Source organism: Coloeus monedula (assembly GCF_965178545.1).
Source record: "Coloeus monedula genome assembly, chromosome: 5".
Classification (NCBI taxonomy): domain Eukaryota; kingdom Metazoa; phylum Chordata; class Aves; order Passeriformes; family Corvidae; genus Coloeus; species Coloeus monedula.
Genome location: NC_138785.1, coordinates 61889710 through 61902123, shown reverse-complemented (window position 1 = coordinate 61902123; position 12414 = coordinate 61889710). Strand labels below are relative to the sequence as shown.

At 38.0% G+C, this 12414-nt stretch overlaps 1 protein-coding gene across 1 annotated transcript; it reads left to right on the top strand.

Moving 5' to 3' along the window:
• Positions 1-5527: 5527 nt before the first annotated feature.
• Positions 5528-8758, top strand: ZNF518B (zinc finger protein 518B; the record flags this gene model as incomplete). Its single annotated transcript, XM_082281790.1, has 1 exon — positions 5528-8758. One exon carries the CDS (start codon positions 5528-5530, stop codon positions 8756-8758), a length of 3231 nt encoding a protein of 1076 aa, XP_082137916.1.
• Between the last annotated feature and the right edge of the window lie 3656 nt (positions 8759-12414).

Below are 12414 nucleotides of genomic sequence, written 5' to 3'. Positions count from 1 at the left end.
GCATCCTGCTCATCACACCCTTCTCATTGATAGCAGCATATAATTTGAACTAAGGGAAGCTAAAGCCCTGGAATATACATATTCTTCTTTGAAATGATGAACAAATTTTCAATGTATTTGAAGTAAGTAGAACTTTCCAGTCTGGCAGTGGCCACATCAGTGGTTTGTAACCTACCGCAGTGCAAAAACCCTTGTACTGGTTGAATTTAGCATAGTCAGCCTGCAGAGGATGTTTCATCCTGTTTTCCTTTGTTTTAATGGGTCTTTGTTTTTTAACCTTTACGTACATGGGATATCCACAGTTTGGAATGCCTTTTGATTTCTGTGGATCTGTTAATCTCTTGTGTCTTGAGCAGTGAAGTTCAGGATATGATAGTGTTGTGTGAAAGGCGGAAATGTTTGTTTCATTGAATGCCTGACCTTTTAATGTCACTGAATTGCAGGTGTTTGGTAGGAGTGAATGAGAAAATTTGGTGTATCTTTCTTGTGATGTCTTTTTTCCATGTGCTTCTAAGCTTTTGCATTTTTTTTTTTTTCAAACTAGGGCCTCTATTTTTTAATGTTTCCTAATTCAGATACTTTATTGTATTTCTGAATATTTTAATTTTTTTTTCTGAATTCATTCCTGTAAAGACAGTGACTAGAATTGATTTTGACACTCTTAGTGTCTCTTTACTTCATTTTTAATCCATCCCGTTCCTGTGTTTGCCATTGAGGCTCCTTGTAGACTTTGAGTTCTTCCTTTAATGATGTCTTTGGATTGGTCTGTGTGCACTGCATATGATTATAACTTGAAAAATCAACTAATTATCTTTTAATTAAATCTTCTATAGCATGTTTCTGCCAACCCTTCAAATACCAAAACAAATTTTTAGGGGAATTCCTCCCCTCCCCACCTCCCCCAGTGGTAGGGAGCAAATATGTGTAATGTTCACCTTCTTGTGTACATTGATGATCGCGGTTTTCTGAAGTAACCAGAATTTTTTTTTTTTTTTTTTTTTTTAATACAGGCATGAAATGACAGTATAATTTCGGGCTTGTTTTGTCCAAAATAAGAATAAATTTGAGCTGGTTGTATAAAGACCTTTGTTATTAACTGGTCAGTGTTCAGGGTACATGGTGAAAAACTAGCTAGGAAGACAGCAGAGATGTTACTTTGTCATCAACTGGTTATTTAGTTCTTTTTTTACCTTTCACTGGGTCTGGCTGGGATGGAGTTAAATTTCTTGAAAGCAGCCTGTACAGTGCTGTATTTTGGATCTGAGGCTAAAACAGTGTTGATAACACGCTGGTGTTTCGGTTGTTGCTGAACAATGTTTGCACAATGTCAGGGTTTTCTTCCCCCTTCCCCCACCTCACTCTAGTGAGTAGGCATGGGGTGGGCAAGAGATTGGGAGGGCACAAAGCTGGGACAGCTGACCAGAATTGGTCTGGAGGATAGTCCACATCATACATATGTTATGCTCAGCCAAGAAATCTGGAAGTAGTGGAAGAAGGTCAGAGGGGGTTGCCTTCCAGGCTGCCTGCTGCTCACAGGCTGGCTGGGCATTGGTTTGCTTGTGGAAGGTGGTGAGTGATTTCCCTTATGTCACCTCCGTGCTTTTTTCCTTCTGTTAAACTGCCTTTGTCCTGACTCATAAACTTTCTTGTGCTTCTTCTCTACTTCACTCCCCGTGCTACTCAGGGAGGGGAGGGTGGGACACCAGCAAGCGGCTCTGTGACTGCTTGGCTGCTGCCTGGGATCAACCTTTTGCACATGTGAAGCACAGGCACACACCAACACCTGAAACCTGCATTCTAGCAACATGGTATTTGTCACAGGTCTGCATGAAAGCATGGTTTTGGACTTAAACCACGGCAAACCTAGTTGTTTCCACTTTCCTACGTATAGCTGTTGGAATTAGGAAAATTTGGAAGGATTGCTAGCCTGTTCTTTGAATTGCCTCTGTTAAATTTTTCTGGCATCGTCTTGGACTGAGAAGCCCAGGACTGTTAAATTGAAGTGTTCTGAAAGTGTTGGACTGTGTTTCTTGCCCTTTAAAGGTTGTGGATTCTTTTTCGTGTTCTCCCATAAGGTGAAATTTACAGAGTTTAAAAAAATATAAGAAAATTCTCTGGGTTTATAATACTTTTTTCTGTGGTAAAGGATGTTGATGGCATAAATTCTCTATACTTCGCTTTCAGTCAGTTCACATGGAGGGCAGTTTCAGTATTAATGGATAGATGTTAACAGCAGAAAAGGGCAAATACTGATCTAGCTTCACCCCTTCTTTTCAAATGCCCTATTAGATCTTTCTTAAAGCTGTATAGAAATGCATAAAGCATCTTTGGTTCTGGATCTTGAGCTTGTCAAGATCTCTTACCATCTTTCTCCTGAAACAAAACAGTGGATCTCCTGAATGTAGGCCTACCACCACACTTGTGTGTCAGTATGTTCATCTTAAGTCTAGAAAGTGTTGTAGTAGCCAGGAAGGGGTGTTCCAGCTGAACTACCACGAACGTTTTGCTTTTCTTTCCTCTTTAGAATCAGGGTAATAGAGCACATAATGTAATCCACATTAGAATTGCTTAAAGAAAATTCTCCAGATCACAATACAGCAGTCATATATACTTTCCTCCTTCCTGCAAGGCTGCCATTGATTTTTTTTCCGCATTGTGTATATTTTCACAGCTGTCTGCATTGCAATGAGACGAGATTACTACAGTCCTAGAACTACCCACTAAGGAATTTTAGTGTACAGCCATCCATCTGCTTAAGAGTGAAAAGCTTGTTATGTTCCCTAACCAGTTTTCTAACATTTTTTTACTGTTGTTTGTGGTTACATCAGTATACTTTGAAGAGCCCTATCTTTAGGGCAGCATTCCTATAGCAGTTAGGGATATTGATGGAGCACAAGGGAGATCATGGAATCACTGAGTGGTTTGTGTTGCAAGAGACCTTAAAGGTCATGTCGTTCAACCTGCTGACATGGGAAGGAACACTTTCCACTAGACCAGGTTACTCAGGGCTCCATCCCTTGAACGGGGCTCGGCCTTGAACACTGCCAGGGATGGGGCATCCACAACTTCTCTGCGCAGCCTGTTCCAGTGCCTCACCACCCTCACAGTAATGAATTTCTTCCTAATATCTCATTTAAATCTACCCTTCTTCAGCTTGAAGCCATTCCCTGTTGTCTTACCACTGCATGTCCTTGTGAAAAGTCCCTCTCCAGTGTTCTTGAAAGCTCCCTCTCAGTACTGGAAGGTGCTATAAGGTCTCTGTGAAGCCACATCTTTAGGCTGAACAACCCCAACACTCTCAGCCTGTCCTCATAGGAGAGGTGCTCCAGCCCTGTGATCAGCTTCGAATGGGTCCAGAGGAGAGCCACGAAACATCTTCTTTGTGTTGGGGGCCCCAGGGCTGGATGCAGCAGCACTCCAGGTGGGGTCTCAAAAGAGCAGAGTAGAGGGGCCGAATTGCCTCCCTCCACCTGCTGTCTACTCTGCTTTTGATGCAGTGCAGGATATGGTCGCTGTGACCACATAAGATGCAGAAAAACCGTCTTGGATCAGATGTTTAGTCTTCTCAAGCTATTGGGGAGATCACAGAATTATTTAGGCTGGAAAAGACCTACAAGATCATCAAGTCCAACCTGTAACCCAGCCAAGCCAACCACTAAACCATATCCTTAAGTGCCGAGCCTGCATGTCTCTTTATATCTCCAGGGATGGTAACTCCACCACTTCCGTAGGCAACCTGTTCCAATTCTTAACAACCCTTTCAGTGAAGAAATTTTTCTTAATATTCAATCTAAATGTCCCCTGGTGCAACTTGTAGCAATTTCCTCTCTTTCTGTCGCTTGAGAAGAGGCTAACACCCACCTGGCTACAGCCTCCTTTCAGGTAGTTACAGAGAGCAATAAGGTCTCTCCTGAGCCTCCTTTTCTCCAGGCTCCACATCTCCTGCTCCCTCAGCCACTCCTCATAAGATTTACTCTCTAGACCTTTCACCAGCTCCGTTGCCCTTCTCTGGACTAACTCGAGCACCTCAATGTCTTTCCAGTACCATAGTTTAATTTCTTGATTAATGTAAGGTTATTGTGATAGGAAGCTGCTTGAGTGAACTCAGCACTATGCTTTTTGGAGTCTAAATCGGGCCCTGGTCTCTATAGGTAGAGTTGGTGAGGATCTGAATTTCAGAAGCAGAAGCCTTTTGTTGGGTGTATTGAAGAATAGAAGTAACCTCATGCAATCAAGTCTGTTTGTGATTGCAAGTGTGTGCAACAGTATGTCCATAACTAGTGATGCTAGAGTAAGAAAGGTGTTGACTGGACTTCATGTATGTCTCAAAAGCATAATTTGGTTTTTTATTTTCCAAATAATAGTGGTCTCATAGTCTTGACAAAAGCTTAAAGGCTGAGATCTTCTTCCTGTTAAATATAATAGAGAGAGAGAGAGTGCTGGAACCCGTGGACCAAATATATTGCATATGTTAATGTGATGTTTTATAGTGATACTACTGATCTCCTTCTTCCTTATGTTGCATTGTTTATTTTGCTTGATTGACATTCTGTTTTATTAGGATGAAGTGAATTATTTATGTGCTTGTCCACATACATAGAAGCTATTACACTGTGATATTAATAGAAGAGAAAGTAATTAATTTTGCTGCCACAGATTGTTTTGACTTCATTACTTTGAGAACATGTGAAGCATAAATCACATCTTGTTATGAATTAATGTTCAAGACTGTTTGTATCTGAAATGTTGGCATTGATTAGAAAAGAACTTCCTTCTGTATGTCAGGAATTTCCATGCTAACTTAAAAATTCTTTTATTTAAGAACAAACAAATAGTTCTGTGTTTCTAGTAACCATTGTATCCACAGTCTGTTTCCCTGCTATTCACATATGAATGGCACTTGAGTGTTTCATGTTATCTTGTCCTGAGTAGAGGGCTATATTTGAACCGAAATCATACTCTGCTGCTCAGTACTGTTATCAAGTATCTTGTTTGGCTTATAAATATCTTTCTTAAGTGTAAAATTTTTCATGACATGGGAGAAATATCATGAACTCTTTAGGTTTTGATGCATAGCAGGTAATTATATGAATTTGGAAACATACTGAATGAGAGCAAATGTTAAAGGATTATTTGATTTGGTATGTTTTAGAGTTATTGGTTGTATGTGCAGAATACAATCAGTGGTATATTAACAGCAGACTTGCACTCTGTAGTTCAGCTGTAGTCCACTAATAGTTCAATTATTAGTTCATTGTATTTCAATGATCAGTGAATTGTAACTGACTTAATCTTCTGCTTTTTATTCTTTAGTGCTGCAAGTTGATTGACTAAGAACATGGACTATAACACAGATGCAGTTGCTTGAACATCATTTCTTCCAAAGCTTATATTCTGCAGATTGGTGGCCTGAATGATTGGTTGATTGATTGATTGATAAGCAACATACACAAGACTAATACCAAGAAAACATTCTGTCTGTCGCTGCTGTGTTTAATGAAACTGGTGCAGAGTTGCTTCTTCTGAAATGCAGTTGAAAAAAATGAGGGAAATTTTACCAAGATTGTACCCTGGCCAAATTAATGATGAAAATAATTCCTTAACTACATCGCCAAAGCAATCTTCTGATGATAAAACAAATCCATCAAAAGGGGCAGATGACCAAAACTGCTGTTACCAAGGAACTGAGGCTGAGAACAGTAAGTTGTCACTGATAAGCTGTATAAAATGCAGAAGTGTTCAGAAAATTTCAGTGCAAGATATAGAAAAGCATAAGAAGCTTGAGTGGACTGAAGACAAAAATTTCATCTGCAAGAAGTGCAGTCATATTAAACCACCAACTTTCGATTTTGTTCCTGAGGGTGCCAATGCTGCAAACTATGAAAAACGTGAAAGAAAAACCCCTAGTAAAACCCAGAAAACATTTAAAGTAAAAAATTTTCTGCCAGGTAAATACTACTGTGATAAATGCAGATTTTCAACAAAGGATCCTTTACAGTATAAAAAGCATGTAGGGCAACATGAGGAAATTAAGTTTCTTTGTTCCCACTGTAGTTATGTATCCTACACCAAAGGAGAATTCCAGAGACATTTGGTGAAACACACTGGAACTTTTCCATATCAGTGTGAATACTGTGAATATGGTGCTGTTAGGCATGACTATATAGTTAAACATACGAGAAGAGTACATGAAACACCCAGAAAACGGCTGTCAAATACTCTCATAAACCACAAGCAAAAGAAGCAGAGTCAAAGCACTTTATGTAAAAAGCAGAAATACAATAAAATTCCTTTCCAGGATGAACTTTCAAATTTGTCTTCAAATATGGTTTGTGAGATTCCAGGTAAACCAACTAAAACAGTCTGCTCATCTCAAAATGTAGACTGCAGCATAAACACATCATCAGTCCAGGATAAGACAACATTGGAGCCATCTGAAATGAGTGTATGTGAGAATCAAAGTGTGGAGGTTGAGGTTTATTCCCCAAAAACAGAGCCTTTACAACCTGGGATGCCTTTAACAGTAATTGCACCATCTGAACTTGTAGTTCCTTCTAACTGTTTAGCTCAGATAGTAGAGCTTAAAATAGTGAATGGAGCACAACAGCTGGTTCTTAAACTAATTCCTATGAAAGAAACAACTTACAAGTCTGTGAACTGTGCTGAAGAAGAACTTGAGAATCAAGGTACAGAACGATCTGCAGAAATAAAAAAAACATCTGTGTCTCAAAATGAGTTACTTACCATGGAAGTGAATGTAAACAAATTATCCAGTGTTAGTAACCAGCTTAATGTGGATAGTACGTATGACAAGGATTCTGAATGTTTTTGTTCTTCTTATTCTCAACTCTCAGACTGTAGCTCTGTATCTATACAGAGGGAAGACACATCAAAATTATGCTTTCATTTGGTGAAAGGTATTGATGTCCATTCAGGTGTTATAGAACTTTGTTCTCCATCTCTGGTGATGAACAGTACTGAAAAAAAAAGTGATCTTAAATCCTCAAGGGGGGAAGTAGATGGAAAAAATAATTTACATTGTGATCTGTATTGTTATGAAGAAGGTGAGGATATATACCGTCCAAAATATGCTTCTGTTTCTGAAGGTAAAAGTTCCAAGAACATTTCAGTAGAAGCTGCTCAGGAGGGCAAAAATTTTTCTGCAGTCCATAAAGAAAAGGATACACTGTCTGTGAAGAGGGTTGACAAAGAATGTAGGAGTCTACCAGTCAGCTCCACCGAAGCACATTTAGCTGGAAAGGGTTTTCATAAAAAACCTGTTACATCTTCTGAGGCAGGAAAAAACTTTCATGTTACTAAAACTCCACCTTTTGAGGATATAACTTTTGGCTTTAGCAAAGTAAAGAGAGATGAAACCGTAAGTCAAAAGAATAGTCATCTTCTGGAATCACTAGAATTACAGAAGATGGAAAATAAAGGCAAACCTTTTGAAGGACCTGTTATTTCATCTGTATTTTCCCTTAGCTCTGGGGCTGAAAATGTTCCAGAGGATGTCAGATGGGATGACACAACACGCAGGAAGAAATCAGCAACATTGCTGTGTAGAAAGATTGCTCAGCTCATGTCTGCTGCTGAACCTAACATGAAATCCTTGAGATGTCAAGCTTCTAATAAAAAGTTGCTTTTGCCTCAAGAAAGTTCAGCAAGCTGTGAGAGAGTTGTTTGTGCCACTGAAGTGGAACAACCTGCGAATTTGTCTCCAGTGCATGGTGGAAGAAGTGTGATCAGTAGTGAAGAACACAGTGAAGATCAGCTCTTTACATTTGCAAGAACTTCTAAAAACAGGGTAACTAAAAATTCCCATGTTGCTTCCCCAGTGTTTATCCCCAAAGGGACAATGCTGAGAGTGCTGAATGCTACTAGCAGTCAAAGCTCATACGGAATACAAAACAGGAGTGAAATATCAGCTCCTGTGCATTGCAATGAAATGTTTCTGCCTCGCCCAGTCCCTGTCAGTGTTTCTGAGACACTTAGCAGTAATTTCCCATGTTTGCCTAATCAGAGCGAGCCAAATGCTGAGTCCCGAACTATATCACTCAGGCAAAGACCAAAGCGAGAGGCAAGTGTTAAAAATAACAGCAAGCAAACTGCTGCACCATTTCAGAAAAGCAGTGATGTCAGCAAGCAAAGCAAGCCCTATTCAAAAAGTCAACTAGGTCCCAAAAACAAGGCAAAACAAGCAAACTTCAGAGAACTTCCTAAGAGGAAAACAAGAGCTCAGTCGGAAACCACTTCAAGTTCTGATATGGCGTGCCTGTTGACAGCAAGGCGTCTGCGACTTGTTCCTCTGAAAACAAATCAGTTGATAAAATGCCCTCGTCGTAATCAGCCAGTTGTGGTACTAAACCATCCTGATGTTGATTCACCAGAGATAATTAATGTCATGAAGACTATCAACAAGTATAAAGGTCAAGTCCTGAAAGTAGTTCTGTCAGAAAGGACAAGTAGTTGTCTTGGTGTCAAACGTTATCGAAAGCGTCTTACTCTTCAGAATGTTGAGATGGGAAACCAAGCAAAAAAGCAGAGTATGCTAAAAATGAAGCTAAAAAAGACCCATAAAAACAACTACCAAGTGGTGGAAAGTTCACCAGCTGAAGCACTTCAGTGTCTGTTTAAGTGTTGGTTTTGTGGAAGAGTATATATGGACCAAGAAGAATGGATAAGTCATGGACAGAGGCACTTAATAGAGGCAACCAAGGGTTGGGATGTTCTTTCTCTTCAAGCAAAAAGACATTAAGTGAGAGACTAGGGGAGGTTTCTCTTTTTGTTTTTCTAGTGAGTGCCACTGACTTGCTTGGAATGGAGGATTGAAATAACTGCTTTATTTTGCCAAAAATCCTCTACTGTTAGCAAAGTGAAGAAGAGAGTAGAGGTACAGAGAGAAGTTGATAGTGAGGATTAAGCACTACTTTGCACTCTTGTGTTTGAAATTTATACTGGAGGTCAGCTTCATCTGTTCCATAGGAGAAATTTGAAGATTTGCTATGCAAACATCTTTCTCGTTACCTTAGGATACTGTGCTTTATGTGGTTTGTGCTAGGTCTGTATGGATTAAAGTCTTAGATGATGAGATCTTTGTAAATTTAGCAGGATTTAGTTTGCTTTATTACGGCATGGTGTTTCAGAGATCAAACACATCTGTATGGAAATGCACCTTTGGTCCTCCATGGACAGCAAGTGTATGTCATAGGGTTTAGTGGCAAATTAAGCACTACGCATAAAAAGTAAAATTTAAATGCAAGTGCTCTGTTCCAGTGAAATGAAAACGCTTCTGCTGACTTCAGAGGAGATAGAAGGGTGTAAATGAAAATGTATGGAATCAGTTACTCCCGCTAGGTCAGATAGCACTAAAAAGTTTAATTTTATTTAGTACTTAGTCTTTACCTAGACTATATTGTGTAGATGTGAGGCAGCAGAACACTGTCAGGATTCTGTATCATCAAGCCAGAGATACCATCAGGCTTGGGCTGATAGTGAAAAGCACTTCTCTTTATGGCCTCAAGGCTGTTCTGAAATGGTCTTAACCAAACATAAACCCTCTACCACCTTGTGTGTGATAGAAGCATTTACAGAACTCAGTATTTGGTTAGAACTCTAGTTGGTGAGCTTATTTACAGGGCAACTTGCTGAAGGTGAAGACTTTTCAAAATGAAAAGCCATGTTGCACAGCTTTTACATTGACAGTGTTGAACCAGATTTTCAGTGCAATCTTTCATCATGCTTAAGAATTTAGATGTTGTTACAATTTATTTTTTGTAGGCCTCAAATTGATACAAGCATGTGCCTAGTTACAGATTATGTCTGATGTGTACTTCAGTGCAGTGTAAACATTGCTCAGTTGCTTAAACACTTCTCTAAATCAGGGCCAAATTACAGTTTTTAGTACAAAAGAGGGATGGATGACACTGAAGTTACGGTTTTGTATGTGAGCTATGGATGTTTCTCTTCATCTTGTCAATTTTAAATCATTTTAGAATCATATAGAATGAAGTATATTGAAGCACATACAATTAAAAAAATGTGTTACAGTTTTAGAAATATGAAAATCAGTACTGACTCTAATGCTGGATGTGTGTTCTATGTTTGAACTGGGACTTCTCTAGTAAACTGGTAGTCCCTAACTCTATTCACTGATGGTGCATTTTTGTAAACAGTTTAGCTGGAAATATTTTTTTATCTACTCCAGCAGATTATACATTGTTTTGATAAAATATTTATCATATCTACATTGAAATGTAAATATTTTAAAACTACACCTGATTGAGGTTTATTTTCAAAACCACTTATTGCTTTCCCATAATTTTGCAATACAGTGTTAAAAACCTTCAGATACTTGGTGCTTTAAGTCAGATCTTTTTCGTCATGTACGCATGGAAAATTTTTATATCATTTGTATCAGACTAGTCTATTCCACAGAACAAATTTTGTTTTTCCTGTTTTGTCAATAATAAGGAAATGACAGTTCTCATTTTGTATTCAAATGGAATTATATTTTTTTAGATGGGTACACTAGAGGGTTTTTTTTTTCACTTCATATACTTTGATGCCAAACCTAACAGTGCTATTTGCATTTTCAATGGTGAAAATAGTTTCCATTTTAAAATTCTGGTGTATCATATACAATAAATACTGAAAATACGAAAAAACCCATGGTTAGCATTCCTCCTTTGTTTTAATTCCTTTGGTCCAGGTTACTGATTGAATTAATTTTGTTTCTGTAGAAGCTACCAAATAAATAGTTTTGAATTTGCTTTGTAAGAGTTGTCACTGGCAAAATCAGAACATTGCTCATGAAAGCTGTGCTGGGGGAGGGATGGGGGAGGTCTTGCTGCTCAGCTTTATAAACTCTGGGTGGTTTAAGTATACTAGCAATGCTTGTCTTCTGTAAGCAAGTTTACTGTTTACTTTAGTAAACATCTGCAAAGCTCTGTATGTCACTGCCATAATCTGTTATTTAAATTGTTAAGACTTGGGGCTTTTACGGTTTTTAATTTATAATTTTTTTTTGGTTTCAACATGAAAACCTTTTGTAAGTTAAATTGTACTGTGGTTATGAAATTTTTAAAGCAGATTATGTCATGCTTTTTTTAATGAGCTCTGCTAAATTCTACTTTTTTTTAGCAGCTTCTGTTTTATTACTTTTATTCTTATTGGATAAAATTATAATAGAAATCCTTCACGTTTAACAGTCTCATCAGTTTGAGAGAAATAATTTACAGTGGATGTTTTCTTCCCTTTTGATGCAGCATTGAGAAATAAAAAGGTTGCAAGAAAATAACAATCAACTGCTAAATTTTTTTAGAGCTAGTTTGTGCCACTACATAGTATGTCATAAATTGGGTTGGAATGTTGTGGTTTTGGGCTTGAGTGGTTTTATTCTTCTTGTTTCTATTCTATAAGGATAAAGTAACTGAGGTTTCTTTTTTGCTATACTACATTTACCTAGTCAAGCTTCTGAGTGTGCTTAGGAAGATCATTGATGCTGTGCAGAAAAAATCCCTTTATATACATACGGAATTGTAGTTTTCCTTTATATATGTACCAAATTTAGCTAGGCTTCCAAAACTCAAATTGTATGAATAAATATTTCTGTGTTTTTTTCCTAGAGAAATATTCACATTCTTATGTTCTTTGCTCATACACACTGGAGCATGTTTTCTTGCTGATTTTGAAATACATCTATGCTTCGTACTGATGATTTTTATCTCTACATTTGCACATGGTATGAATTCAAAGTGACTGTTTGCATAATGGTTCTATTATGTAAGTGTTTGAAGGCTCAGGTATGGAATACAAGTATCTGCTTAGGCTAAAGAATGAGTGCTCTCTGAGTAATAGAGTTTACATAATTACAACTAGCTTTATAATCTCCAATGCCTATAAGCATGAGCTGACACTAACTCCAGTGGCAGCTGAGCACAACTTGTTGAGCAAACATATGCACACCACACGAAATTTTTAGACAGTGAGAACTCTGACGTGCAGTGTTTCATGTATATTTTTAAAAGCAAGAATATTTATTTAATAACTGTGGTATACTTTATTAGGTGTCGTTACTTAGCAGAGTTTCAGTGACATTTAGGTAAGCGACGGCGAGTTTCATTTTCATCTTAAGTTAGATGGTAGAGTGCAAGATAAGCAAATTGGTCAGTCATTCTCAAGATACCAGGAGTCGTCCTCAACACCTTCTTGGGAATTAATACATTGACATATTCTTTACTTTTATCCTCAAAGTGAAAATGCAACAATCAAAAAATGGAGTAGATCTGTAGAATGCTTCATTATATTATGGGGAGCTCCTTGCTCAGAAGGCTCATCTGATTCTTGAGACATTTAAATAACTGTTCTATTTATATCTATACAGATGAATCATTGACAATAAGGCAGAACACA